This window comes from Rhizophagus irregularis, chromosome 28 (genome assembly GCF_026210795.1).
Source record: "Rhizophagus irregularis chromosome 28, complete sequence".
NCBI lineage: Eukaryota > Fungi > Glomeromycota > Glomeromycetes > Glomerales > Glomeraceae > Rhizophagus > Rhizophagus irregularis.
In genome coordinates, this window is record NC_089456.1 from 3,395,414 (window position 1) to 3,409,320 (window position 13,907).

Consider the following 13,907-nt stretch of genomic DNA (forward strand, 5'->3'; position numbering starts at 1 on the left):
GTAATCTTACTGTAATTGATGACTTTTTCTACTTTATGTCTTCTATTCATAGCCATTTGCAGTTTTTTGAAGATATCATCAATGCTAAAATATGACGTGACTGCTGAATGGTCCGTATTGAAAATGTGAATTTTATTCGTTAATGCATATATCAAGTCTGGGATCAATTCAAAGTTCACCCAATTAAAGTTGATTCTTGATGTAATATTGTTACGACGCCATATTGACAATGGTTTGGTGTGAAATAGCACATTCGTGTCTTTAAATCTATAGTTGTTTAATATTTTAAACAAGCTAAGTTTCCACGGTATTGATAAATTTTTCTGTTGTTTGTCTAGAAATTCTTCATATTTAATATTAAAATCTCCCAAGACTATAATCCGACTTTAAAGTTTACGTTCTTTTTTTATAATGTCATTAATTTTGTCGTATAACTCCAAGATTTCTGTTTTTTGTGTATTATTCGCGTAATTATACACTAAGATTATTGATAAATGAATCTTGCCTTTCATGTACATCGTCAAGTGTATTAATCTTCCTTTGAATAAGTCTTTGGTTTGTACGTGTTTAGCATAAGCTTTTTCCATAATAATCCCAACACCAGCGGAATAGTAATTTTATCATCATACGCTCATCACGAATTATATTCCTTTTCGTTTCGGTATAAATTTTCCACACTGCTATTTTTAAGTTTGGTTTCTGTTACCCCCAGGATATTAATCTTATTTATTTTCATGAAATTTAATAATTGTTCTTGTTTCAGATTGGTATTTAGTCCTGCCACATTGATTGTCATTATTTTAAATGTATTGTTGATATCCATAATGCCATCTTTCGCTGGCAATATATTTTGGGTTTATTGTTGGTGTACAATCATTATTGACTATTGTTTGGAAGTATTGTGTCTTTGTATCCATTATTCAGACTGGTATCTTGACTATTTGGAGTAATTTTGTTCATAAAGTTCTCGAACATGTAGTGCATATTAGAAAGGGATAAAAACGCTGAATCCATTCTTTTCTCAAAGTTATCCAGTCTTTCATTTTCTTTTTTGTCTAATGTCTCTTGTACATCAACCAACATGTTACTGTCTTGTTGTGTCGAAGTTTGCGGCGAGATAGTTGCAGTCATTTGTGTCATTCGTTCTGTCTCGATCGGAGCAGCTTCTCTACTTTGTGTCTCAACGTTAGTTGGCCTGATAAAGATGTCAACTTTTTTATCTCTCACGATTTCCATTGTTCTAATACGTTTATTATTGCTATTCTTAAAAGTTTCATTGACTGTACCAAAACTTAGGCTAACTTGTCGTGTATCACTCGGCACTTTTGAATTGAGAATCTGGACTTCTACGTTCGCAAGCCTGTTGTTAAATTTATTTAACAGGTTGGTGAATTGTTCCATTTTTGCTTCTAGTTTTGTTAACTGGTCTGCTGTACTGGATTGGATAGCATTTTCACTCCATGGTCTTCGTTGGGTTGTGTGTCACTGGTAAAAAAATGGTCTATCCTACACATATCCTACACATATCTTACATATATCAGGATACTTCCAATGTAGAAAATGTCATACACAAATAATACACATATCAAATACACATATAGGGAATTAACTTATATATATAGTATACCTATCAGGTACCTGATATATGTATGATATATATATTAGTACTCGATATGTGTATGATATGTGTATTATTTGTGTATGATTTTCTACATTTTGAGTACCCAATATGTGTAAGATATGTGTAGGATAAATCATTTTTTTACCAGTGTGTGCGTTCTCTTTTTGTTTCCCTTTGTTATTTACTGGATTTACCTGTTGTTGTTTGGCGGCAGATTGTGGGTTATTGCTATTGCTTGAGCCTTGATTAGAATTCATTTTAGCGATGTTCACATAACTATTTTGTTTATCTTCCAGTTATCTAAGCCGTCTTCCCAATAATTGGTTAGTTCTTCATATCATTGTTTCGGAAATAGTGGATTAAAACCCCCTTTAGCAGTGGGTGCCTTTACTTGATATCTTTTATAAATTGATTGATAAACACTATGCGTACGTTGCGCTTGTTGGTATTTATTGTTTTCTGGGCAGTTTCTAAGCTTGTGAAATGATGATCTACATACATGGCATGTATTTTTATCCACAAAATTGAGCCCTTTATTGTTATATGAAAATTTGTGTTTTCGCGTCACCCATTTCTTGTTCAGAATCGAAATAGAACCATACGAAACGTTCTTTTTCGTAATTTCTTGAAAATTTATTTTTGGGTAGGAATATAGCTTTCGCCTTTGTGATATTGGCTATCTCTGCTAGGTCAATGGCACATGTACTACTAGGTAAGTTAGCTAGTTTAAGTACGTATTTGAATCTGTGATTTCTTTCTTCCCTAGATAAGGTGGATGGGAATACTCTGAATACATGTTTACAGAATCTAATTACCCATTCTTTTTTGAAACGTTCTTCTAATTTGTTGTCAGCGAATGTTACTGCCACCTCGTAATATAGTTGTTTAATATTGAATTTGATACTCTTTACGTTCCCAATCGAGCGTAGGTGTTGCTCGAAAATATCTTTTTCTATATCTAATGGTACATCCCAGATGCGGATTTCGTATGACTGTTGATTATCTTGTGCTTGGTTGATCCCTTCAATTTTACAAAATCTAACCTTATTACCTTTAATGATTTGGCGCTCCAAAACTTTCTGAGCTGATTGTTCTGACTCATATGTAGCTTTGATTACTTTAATACCTTTTATAGTTGTAACAACGTATGTCCTCAACCCTGGTACATCTGAAATAATCTGATAAACGTAATTCTTTTTTTCTGTAGGGTTTTGTTCTAGAATAATTTCGAGCGGAAAAAAAAGTTGGAACTGTTTGGCTTTCCCAATAACGGTCCAACTTTGTTGCGGTTGTTTATCTGACTTGTCTAGCGCTGTGCTAACAGTCGGTTCATTTTCCTTATGAGACGGTGCATGCACGGAGGAGCACAGTCTTTGACCGTTGTTGTTCTCAGGTTGTTGAACTACGGCTTGGTTCAAAGAGAAAGCGTTATTGCTTCCTGACGGTTGTGAAGAGGTAAACTCAACCCCTTCCATCTCTCTCCTTTTATAATATACGAAATAAACGATTTCTTATGGCTTTCCTTATAACTTTTCTATATGTAACTGTAAAATTTTTATTATAAACTGCAGTGTGAGAATTTGTCCTAATAATCGACGGAGAGAGTTTTTTTATCGCTTTTATTAAAAAATATTATTATTTATATATTTTTATAAATATATAAATTTTATATAAAAAATTATTTAACTTTATATAAAAGTTATAAATTTATATAATTTTATCGATCTTAAAATTTCCTGATGAATATGTAAAGTTTTATTATACTCCAATATAAAGAAATGGATGGATATTAACAGAGATTGTGAAAAAGATCTTGCTAAATGGATTAGAACTGGTAAAATTATTTATAAAGAGAATATTTATGTAGGAATTGAATGTTGCAAAGGTTTTGTTGATACATTAAATGGTGGTAAAGCTGTTGTAAAATTATTCAATTACCAATATCAATTAATAAATTGTAGGAGTTATTGAGAGTAAAATTTCCCATTAGGCAAATATTCTTCTAAATATATTTTTTATAAGAAATAATAAACATATAAAACTACCATTAATGTAAAAGAATATATTAAATAAAAGGTGATTTTATTGCTCACCAGAGCTGCATCAGAATTTGATTAAGAAACATTTTTTCTTCACGAATTTGTTGATTTAAGGTTAATATATTAACGTTTGTAATATTCATCAAGATCATCTTTAAATTTATATGATTCCTTAAAATCTTTCAGTTCATCTTTTAAAACTAAAATAATAGATATTATTTTAGTAATTTAAAAAAAAAAAAATTTTTTTTTTACTTACTATAATCTTTTAATCCTTTTCCAAAATTTTTGTGACAAATTATTGAATTTATCATTGTAATTATTGTTATAAAAAATGAATTTACATCCAGATTAAGATTAATTGTTGTTTCTATATATAAATTGGTTAGTTTAAACTTCTAGAATATTTATTGTCATATTTACAATACCTAAAATATATCCAGAAACATATTTTTCTTGTGAAGTTAGTACTTTAGAATCCGCAATTAAATTATAAGTATAGTATACACAAAGAGTTAAACTAATAAGATAAAAAACAATCATTATATTTTTTGATTCATTGCGAACCTATAAATGAAATAAATATTATAATTAATCCCTTTTTTTCATAAAAGTAAAAGTTTAAACTAGTTACCCCTTTAATCATTATTAAAGCAATTATACATAATAAGATACTTGGCCAAGGTATACACTTCCAGAGATCAATCGGACTGTTTACGTCAGTTCTGTATATAGATATATAAGTATCCACCGAAAACATAGCAGCTAAAATTTGTGCGTGACACAAAGTTAGTTGCAAATAATACCACATATAGATTTCTGTAAAGTATATTGATATGATATTTTAGAATAGTATATAAAAAAATTCAACTTTAAAAAATGAAAAATTTTAACTTCTAATTTTGGTATCTATTTCTTTGTTCGGATTGATAATCACAAATAAGCTTTTCCTAAATGTACAAATTAGACTTTTTTAAGTTTAAGTTAATGTAGATTACAAATTAATAATTTATTTACCCTTCACGACATATCCAAGTACTAACTATAAGCAAAATAAGTAATATTGTATGTAAACCTACAAACGCTAAAGAACTGGAAATTCTTTCAAGATAATAATATATGAAATAAATATATACAATGAGTGTTACATTCACGAAAAAATATATCATTATATGGTTAATAGTTCTGAATGTTGCCTAAAAAATACAATAAATAACCGCACTTTAAAAATTAGATCATAATTTATAAAGGAGCTCTTACTATAATTACCGTAATAATTCCAGATGTAATCACTAACATTGAATTAAAAAAAAACTCTAGAATATATACAAGAGCTCTCTCTATGTTATTTCTTTTTATAATCCAAACGAAAATGTTTCCGACCAAGACAGCAAAAGAATTTGTAATAATGATTATACAAATTAAATTCTCTCTTAAATATGGAAGGAAATTCTTCTTGAATTCGTCAAAATATTGAGAAATTTTCTCCATGTTTGTTATGTTTGTTTAACGGGATATTACTCTATGGTTAAAATATACTAAAAGTTTTCTTGGGATTGTTACTAGACGGTTAGGATTTTACTTTTGCAGAAATTAATTGCATATTTAAATACATTACCGAGAATCAATTTCTGTACTAGTAGTACAAAAAGCCAAAATGAATACATCTTTCAAAAATTTCGGGTACTACCCCGGATTCGGGCTTTTACTTTCAAAGCCTTGGCTTTTTTACCGTACTTGGCTTTTATCCACTTATCCGTGGGCTTTCATAGCCTTTGGGCTTATCCTATATTCATACTTAGAGCTCAATATAAAGAACCGTAGAAATTTTGTATAATTGTTTATATTGAGCTCTGCATCCAAGGGTAGTACCCGAAGTTTTTGATCAGAACGGCGCTTCATAATTTTCGAAAATAAGCTTCGATTGTTTTTTTACCATATATGGTTCCTGCGTGTTGCCAAAAAAAAAAAATTTCAAAATTAGGATTGGTCTATAAAATAGCAGAAGGAACCTAGCTTGTATTAAACTCTCATAATAAAAATGTCTATTTTTAAATCTTTTGGTCTTTTTCGAAAAACAGAACCTAAATTTTTCAACATATTACGATTGTTGACTGCTCTCGTCTTTACATGTGCTCTTGGGTATTATGTTTGGATTTCACTTAACAAATTCGTTTCCGAAATTAATCCTATATCTTTAACATATCCAAGTATCTAATTTACGTTATATATAATGTAAAATCTTTAAACCTTAGTTAACTTTTTTTTTTTTAAAAAAAAATAGAGTTTCATATTTGCCCAAAAACTTTAAGTAAGAGGTTTAAAAAAACATTATTTTAAGGTTGCAATATATACTTATCAATTTCATAATGAAAGGCGACGATAATAATTCAATAGCAAGAATATCATTATACAATTTATACCATAATAGATCAGATTCTCATTGGTATATTATTATTCCTAATAATTATTCGGTCAATGATGACAATAAACGTAAGTTGATTTATATTAAAATTTGACGAATGATTTTTAAAAATTTAATTATTTTTCTATTTCACAGTTATGACCAAATTTTATCCGAACATGACTAACAATTTATACAACAACAGTGTTATTAATGGTATTAATGGTAGTGATGATAATCGTTGTATGGAATTTGCATTTAGAAATGACTACATCAAAAATCCCAAAGGACATCATAAGAACGCTCTCCTCTTTATTATTACTTTGGATAATTCTTCAATTTATAATTACTTCGAAATTATTTTTGAATCATTTTACATTACAACAAAAGTTACGAAATCACTTAGTGATGATGAACAAGATATTAATGAGGTGAAATTAAGTCAAAATCAATACTTTATTACTCCAGGACGATTTCATATGTGTACTTTTTATTTCAAAAGTGCGAAATATTATTCTACATCTCTTTCTGGTCTTCTTGGTTTTGATGCAGATCAAGATGAAATGGATATTGTAATAGAAGATAATATACTCTCTCAATTGCCAAATACTTTCAATACTGTGTTAGAATTGACATATAAATATGATTTCATAGTTAATGATGATGTTAAGACATTTGAAAATAATGGTAATTAATAATTTTATATCAATATTCGTATTTATCAATATTCGTATTTGAATAATTTTTACAATTAATTTTCCTCTTTCTTTTAGTTATAAAACTTATATCAAGTTTTGGTGGTTTTTATAGTGCTATAAGCGGAGTATTTATTTTACTATTTGGCGCTTCAAAACTTTCTCCATGGTAAATATTTTAAATCATTTGAAACGATATTGAAAAATTTTTAACGATTTATCATATTTATTCTAAGGGGAATTTGTCAAATGTACTTGTTACGTTGTTGGCCATGTCGTCGGAGTTTTAAAAAACATTTGGCAAATAGATACGTTTCTCGTGCAGGAATACCATTAGCAGATGATCCATGTAGTCTACCAGAGGGTGGTAGAATCGAAGATAGAGTAGCCGTATTGGAAATTTTGTTAAAAGAGTATTACATTGATAATTATTATCTAGATGATTTAAGAAAAACACATGAAAGATATTTTAAAAATACAAATACTAAGAAATGAAAATGTATGATAATATACGTTTATAAGAAGCTAAAATTTAACCATTAAATTGTTTCTTTTTTCTTTTCTTGTAGTAACCGGGTTTAACTTAAACTACTTTAATAATTAGGAAATTATTATCTGTTATCAATTTAAGTACTTACCAATGAAATTTACTTTGATTGTTTGTATTATATTAAAATAAAAAAAAAATTACAAGAAACTTTCGCCATGTCTCAATCATCTCAATCATCTCAAAGCAGTGTAATTAATAATGAATACGAGTGGTGTAAGCAATGTCAGATAAACTTTTTAACAGAAAATTTTACAAAATGGACTAGCGAAAATGAAATAATTGATGATTTCATTCAAGAAACGCAATTAAACGTTGATGAATACGATAATGTATTATTTGAATGGATTCTGTATAATCAGTTTAACGTTAAAGAAATAAGCAAAAGTGATTCCACTCCAGTATATTCAGTGATATGGGAGAAATGATGAAAATGAATTGATAAATTTAATTATAAATACATCTATATCTTTTAATGTAATAATAACTTTGTATTAATAGGTTAAAACATATACAATTATAATATACCCTTCTCAGCAAACCAGATACGAAAGATTATATCATGGTTTCAATATTGTGAAGAATATTGTAAATAATGCGGTGAGAAGAATACTGACAAACGGTGGTGTAAACTGACAAATAAATTATTTTATGAAAGAGTTTGCAAACTGGATGTTTTCATTCAAGAAAAGCAATTTAGCATTGATAAGCGTGATGACAAAATATTTGAATGGATACCATACGATCGGTTTAATGGCGTTAAGGAAATTAATGACGGGATGGATGAGAAATCGGATGAAAGGATTAATTTAAAATGTTTACGTAACTTAAAAACAATACCGACGAATTTTTGAACGAGGTAGTTTAGAAAATTAAACACTTCTTTAATGTAATAATAATTTTTTATTAATAGGTTAAAGCATACTTGGCAAACGAAACAGAAATATACGGAATATCTCAAAATCCAGATACGAAAGATTATGTTATGGTTCTTAAGAAAGAATAAATGTTGTGAAAAATGTGATAAGAGATATATCAATACATGGTAAACCATGTCAAATAAAAGAGTTTCGCAAACTGGACCAGTGAAAATGACAAGATTGACGATTTTTATCCAAGAAATGCAATTACGCATTAATAGTAAAGCTGTTTAATATTTGAATGGATACCATACAATAAGTTCAATAGTGTTAAAGAAATAGGTAAAAGTGATTACTCTGCAATATGGAATGATCCTACAATAATGATAAAACGGAATTAATTAGAGAGTCAGATGAAAAAGTTAATAAAATTGTTATAATTTTATTGGAACCTTTTCTTTAATGTAATAATGATTTCTGTTTTAAATATTTTTACTAGGTTAAAACAGGGCCTCTTTACTTTGTTGTAGGGTTTACAATAAAAATTGCCTCCGCGTACGAATTTCAATAAATTTTACCTTCGCGTACAGATTTACTCCAGAATTGGGGTTCGACGTACAAAACTCATATAAATATACTTTTTATCATTTTTTTTTTGTCAATTAATTTAATCATAAATATGAATCCCAGCAAAAGAAGTATCCAAATATTTAAAATAATATAAAAAATTTTTGTGAAGTTCCTCGTATAGAAATCGAATTTTCAAAAAGTTTGATGTAACAGAAATGTGATTATTAAAAAAAAAGTTCAGTGTATGGAAGACCTGAAGTTTAACGTACGGATTTTTGTACGGAAGTGGGCGGAAGTTTCATTGATAAAACTGTGGGGCCCTGTTAAAACATACTTGTTGAAGGACATGCCAATAATGACATTCTTAAAATAAATAGAATTTCTCAACATCCAGACACAAAGGATTATGGTTCTTGCGTATGCGAAGGGTGGAAATTTTCAGGATTGGATGGGATTGAAATGAGTATTAGCCGATATTTGTAAAAGACTCGCAGAAATTCATCAAAGGAGGATGGTTCACCGTGACTTTCACACAGGAAATATATTGTTCAAATTTGATACTTATTCGATTCTGAACTTAATGCATTTATTTCAGATATGGAATTGTGCGGGAAATTGGTAATATGGATAATAAAAATATTTATGGCGTCATGCCTTATGTAGGACTAGAAACCTATACTCAAGCAGCGGACGTATATACAGTAGCTTTGGTATGATTATACTGCCACCCACTAGAAGACAACTTTTTGCTGACAGTAAACATGATGATATATGTAAAGAAATTAGACCAGAAATATACGAGCCAGAAGCACCAAAATGCTACATTGACTTAATAAGAAGGTGCTGGGATCCAAATCCGGAAATTGAGGAAATGATTTTTTCGTTTCAAGAATCATACTATGGAAATGATCACGAATTCAATGAACAGTTTAGAGAAGCAGAAAAATATAGAAAGATCATTTTGAGGAAGATAATGATATTAATTATCAGCCATTTATACATCTCGGTTGCTTAATCTTTATTTATCTGACTGCTTAGACTGTGAAATATGATTCAGGTTGGATAAGAACATGAAATAATATTTTGTCATTAAGTATTATTATTATCAAAATATCGTTAAATGTTATTATCCCCTACTTATATGATGTATTGCATCGTTGAATTTAAAGAAATAATTATTTTTGTTCAACATTGGTTATTTAGAGTAATATGTAATAAGGATCGGTTTGCCGTAATTGAAACACATATTTTGATCATTCACCGCAGTACAGGGCTAAACTACATAAAACCCATAATCCTGAGTTTGCAAATTTAAGATCGGATATAAATTTACTCTTGCAGAGGTCGAAGATCGCCTATAATCAACCAGAGACGCGAGTTGATCTTCAGATCACACAGAATTTCTGCGCAACGCCGGTGAGTCTGTGCAACGTATTGATTTTCCATAATCGAAAAGAAGTTATGGTATGCTAACCAGCTAACCAGTTTTTCCGAGAAAAAAAGTGAAAAAATGCTTAGTTACACTACAGGTGATGCCCTATAAGTAAATAATGACGACAAAACCATATGTCATGAAGGGCTAAGGACTTCGCAATTTCGAGATCGCCAGATCTCCATGTGAAAAGGTATGAAGATACTCATTGTGCTTTCAAAGCTTTTCTCGGCATCATACGACAATGTTAATCACGTTACCATGTCTCCTGTCCTTCGGTCCTTTCAGCAAGATATAAAGCATGTAGGAACTTGTGGAAGTTCAACCAACCTTTCTGCAATAACCTTCCCATAAAAAATTTAGTTTATGTATATGCCAGAAGTTATGCTTACATGGAGTGTGAGTAATTTTTCACTACGGGTCTTGTGTTTAGGAATGCAGTATGTCTTCGATAATGATATTATAAGTCTTCCGTTACCGTAATGCGGAAAATGTTTGCGATTGAGACCCCCTCCCTTTTCTCATATAATTCGAAAAAAAGAAATACACTTTCAAGATTTCGGAAAAATGTGACTGTAACGCCCTGAGATCTTTGATTGAGAGGATTTATCATACAGACATACAGTCATGATGATGATGACTCATCTGACGCACAACATATATACCACAAATCCTCCGAATTGTACAACTGTCCCACTATTTTTTAAATCGAAAATGTCTACAAGTACCATCACTGAACCCTCATAGAAGATATAATACGGACGCTCTTATAACTTATTTATGACGTTTTCGTGTCGAAGGGGTTAATGGTTACAGCTTTCTTAGGTTAAATAATGATTTACTTAAAGAATGTGGCTTTCGGTAGAAAAAAGAATATCAGACTCTATCCTTCAGTTAAATGGTCAAAGTAAGTTCTATCATAACATAATTTAATGTTTGTACGCTTTGCGTGTTATTCAACAGATGTCTTTCAAAGGCAGTTATTTTCGTAGTATTTATTAATCGTTCCTGTTATTTACCTGCACTGTAATTTAATATCAAATACTTATTTAATTCTATGAATATACCCATTTGTCTTCTACAGGGCTCCTTTCTATTAATGAAGTTTTATCGTGCATTCCACTACCTCTTTATTATCCTCAAGATACTAGTAGATCGATTAGCTCAACAAAAAATAAGTGGCTCTTGGCCTACAAGAATAACACGATGGAAAGGATTTTTAGCAGAAGTAGATCGGTACAACTTCGATGAAATAGAGAGACTTGAGAGACCGCATTTTTTAGTGATAACATCTACACTGGTATGGAAGTCAAATATATTTGGTGTATTGAACAAAGTTATGAAAAATTACAAGTTTGCGAAGCAGAAGGATTCCAATTTCTCTCTTGACTCTGATATTGGTCCTTTCACACCAGTTTATACTTGCCGTCTTAGAATAGATAATACTTTCTCGAAGCAAATCTTGGCAATCGAAATCAAGAGATCCTATTACAGGATTTTCCAAGGTTCACTGATTCTGATTTAGAGCTTTGGAAGACGAGAGCTTATGGCGGGCCATTTATATGATATAATTGGGCAAATTTACAATTATATGTCATCATTACAACTTCAATATGGAGTTCTTTCAAGCTATGATAATCATTGGTTTCTGTATCGACCAAAAAATAACAATACTGAGCTTCAGATTTCTCATTCTTGTGCATGTGATTCAACCAACCCACCTGTGCTTAAATCATACGTATATTTGGCTCGATTAGCAAAGGAAGATCCCGCATCTCCCCATCTTAATATAAATAATAGTAATAGGAAACAAACTTTAGCTTTACAGCAAAGTCAACAAAATTCTGGAAGTGGCCATATTTCCCAGATTTTCAGAAGTTTGAGTAATCCTCATTATAACTTGAGAAGTACATCCGGGGATCAGGGATTAAATGAAAATCAGGATCCAACGGAAGAGGTTTTGATTGTTTAGAATTTGTTTGAATGTTCATTAGGCTATAGGCTATGGGCAGACTGGAGGAACTTACCGATGTAAATTCTATGGGCAAACATTAGCTTTAAAGGATTTAGATCTACAATTCTTTTATAATATGAAAAATGATATCAAAATATACCAACGTCTTTCTAAAATTCAAGTAAAGTATATCCCAAAATTGTTATGTTATGGTTATTATGGGGTGGAATGGGCTAAGTTATGGGTATGGCAATTGTTGGTACTGTGTTGAGTTTTCATAAGATAGAGAAATGGCAAAAGAATCAGGCTCTCAGGGCATTAAAAATAATTGATAGTCACAACATTCTTCATAATGATATTCGAAAGAAAACATCTTAGTTAATGACGAAGGCAATATATTTTTTATTGATTTTGGGAAGTCAATTATAACTGATAAAAAGAAGTTGTTTCATCAAGAGAAACCATTATTGAATTTTTATATGTAATTAATATTGTTACGTGAATATCATTAGCTAATTTTAATCTTGATTGTATTTTCTATATTATACGATTATATGATTAAAGTAATAACTATTTGCTATATTATGCAAAAGCAAATAAATGTGATTTTTAAATGTCATTAATGCACAGTTAAATTTATAACTGTAAATTTCATACGTAAGCTACCTTATTCACACACATAACCAGCCGAACGTCACGCCAGAAACATTAACAACAGATGAGGTAGTTGATACGGTAAATAAATTTAGGAAGAATTTACTGGGTGAAGATCTGCCACAAAACCTATCGACTTCAATCAAAGATTACACCTCACCAGAACAGGTAGTCCTAGTAGTTGATAAATTTAGAGAAGATGAAAGGAAATATTTGAATGGATCGTCACGATGTTGTCCAAGAAACATACGACAGCTGATACAACATTACCGACGACTACTCAACAGAACTTCACGAATATAACACCGTTAACGCTTCTTGCTCAACAAGGTTATCTAACCCACAAGAAAAAGTTGACACTGATACGGTTTGTATTAAAGAGGGTAAGAAGCGTATCATTGGAGAACAAGGTGATAGGAGTAAGGTAGAGGATGCTGAAAACGAAGGAGGAGAATAGATGACATATCGTGGGAAAGGTATAGGTAGGTAGAGGTGCACGGAGTAGAGGTAGACATGACGAGTTTTCGTCGTATCCATCTAGGAATTAGGATCGAATTTATCGAATCGATTATCGAATAAAAATCGAATTTATTTATTGTAGCGCAGTATTGATAGTTTATTAAATGACCACACTGAAAAATAAGTTTTAATCAGGTTATTATGCTGATCATTTATCTTTTATTTCTGCCAATACCGTTAAAATTCCCACACCCTAAACCTTCTTTTTAAAAAAATGGCAACTACTACACGAAGCGGCGTTAATGACGGTTAAATAAAATAGCAAAGTTAATATATACACAGATAATATGGGTGTAGTCGAATTATGGTCTAGTTTGTTTAACGAGAATCGAATTATTTGGTCAATGCGCCGAATTTGGAATATTAATTTTGGAGCGGTGTGGAAAACCCTAGATCGATTCATTAATGATAGTAGATTTGAAATTTCTATTTTTAAAGTTAAAGTCATTCAAATAATTTGGGCTGACGGATTATGCAAAGCGGCGCTTTTGGATAAAGATGAAAGGATTAACAGTGAAATTAATATCAACAATGATTATACATGGGAATACTCAGTATTTTGGAATAATACGATGGTTAAAAGTAATCCACGTGAATTTTGAAAAATATCAA

The 13,907-nt window shown here is 30.4% G+C and overlaps 5 protein-coding genes across 5 annotated transcripts; 4 read left to right on the plus strand and 1 right to left on the minus strand.

Moving 5' to 3' along the window:
* Positions 1-3,783: 3,783 nt before the first annotated feature.
* OCT59_019364 (uncharacterized protein) lies at positions 3,784-5,151 on the minus strand (the record flags this gene model as incomplete). Its single annotated transcript, XM_066135981.1, has 7 exons — positions 3,784-3,860; positions 3,920-4,030; positions 4,089-4,227; positions 4,295-4,479; positions 4,555-4,610; positions 4,678-4,856; positions 4,930-5,151. The coding sequence occupies 7 exons, from the start codon at positions 5,149-5,151 to the stop codon at positions 3,784-3,786; spliced, it is 969 nt and encodes a 322-aa protein (XP_066005220.1).
* A 550-nt stretch (positions 5,152-5,701) lies between these two features.
* OCT59_019365 (uncharacterized protein) lies at positions 5,702-7,329 on the plus strand (the record flags this gene model as incomplete). The annotated part of the gene is made up of 6 exons (XM_025321081.2): positions 5,702-5,870; positions 5,945-5,971; positions 6,037-6,153; positions 6,221-6,751; positions 6,838-6,928; positions 6,996-7,329. The coding sequence occupies 6 exons, from the start codon at positions 5,702-5,704 to the stop codon at positions 7,252-7,254; spliced, it is 1,194 nt and encodes a 397-aa protein (XP_025169850.1). The 3' UTR covers positions 7,255-7,329.
* A 135-nt stretch (positions 7,330-7,464) lies between these two features.
* OCT59_019366 (uncharacterized protein) lies at positions 7,465-7,734 on the plus strand (the record flags this gene model as incomplete). Its single annotated transcript, XM_066135982.1, has 1 exon — positions 7,465-7,734. The coding sequence occupies one exon, from the start codon at positions 7,465-7,467 to the stop codon at positions 7,732-7,734; it is 270 nt and encodes an 89-aa protein (XP_066005221.1).
* Positions 7,735-11,066: 3,332 nt separating this feature from the next.
* On the plus strand, positions 11,067-12,140 carry OCT59_019367 (uncharacterized protein; the record flags this gene model as incomplete). The annotated part of the gene is made up of 3 exons (XM_066135983.1): positions 11,067-11,075; positions 11,253-11,468; positions 11,694-12,140. 3 exons carry the CDS (start codon positions 11,067-11,069, stop codon positions 12,138-12,140), a joined length of 672 nt encoding a protein of 223 aa, XP_066005222.1.
* A 1,442-nt stretch (positions 12,141-13,582) lies between these two features.
* OCT59_019368 (uncharacterized protein) lies at positions 13,583-13,897 on the plus strand (the record flags this gene model as incomplete). The annotated part of the gene is made up of 1 exon (XM_025311627.2): positions 13,583-13,897. One exon carries the CDS (start codon positions 13,583-13,585, stop codon positions 13,895-13,897), a length of 315 nt encoding a protein of 104 aa, XP_025169852.2.
* Positions 13,898-13,907: the final 10 nt, after the last annotated feature.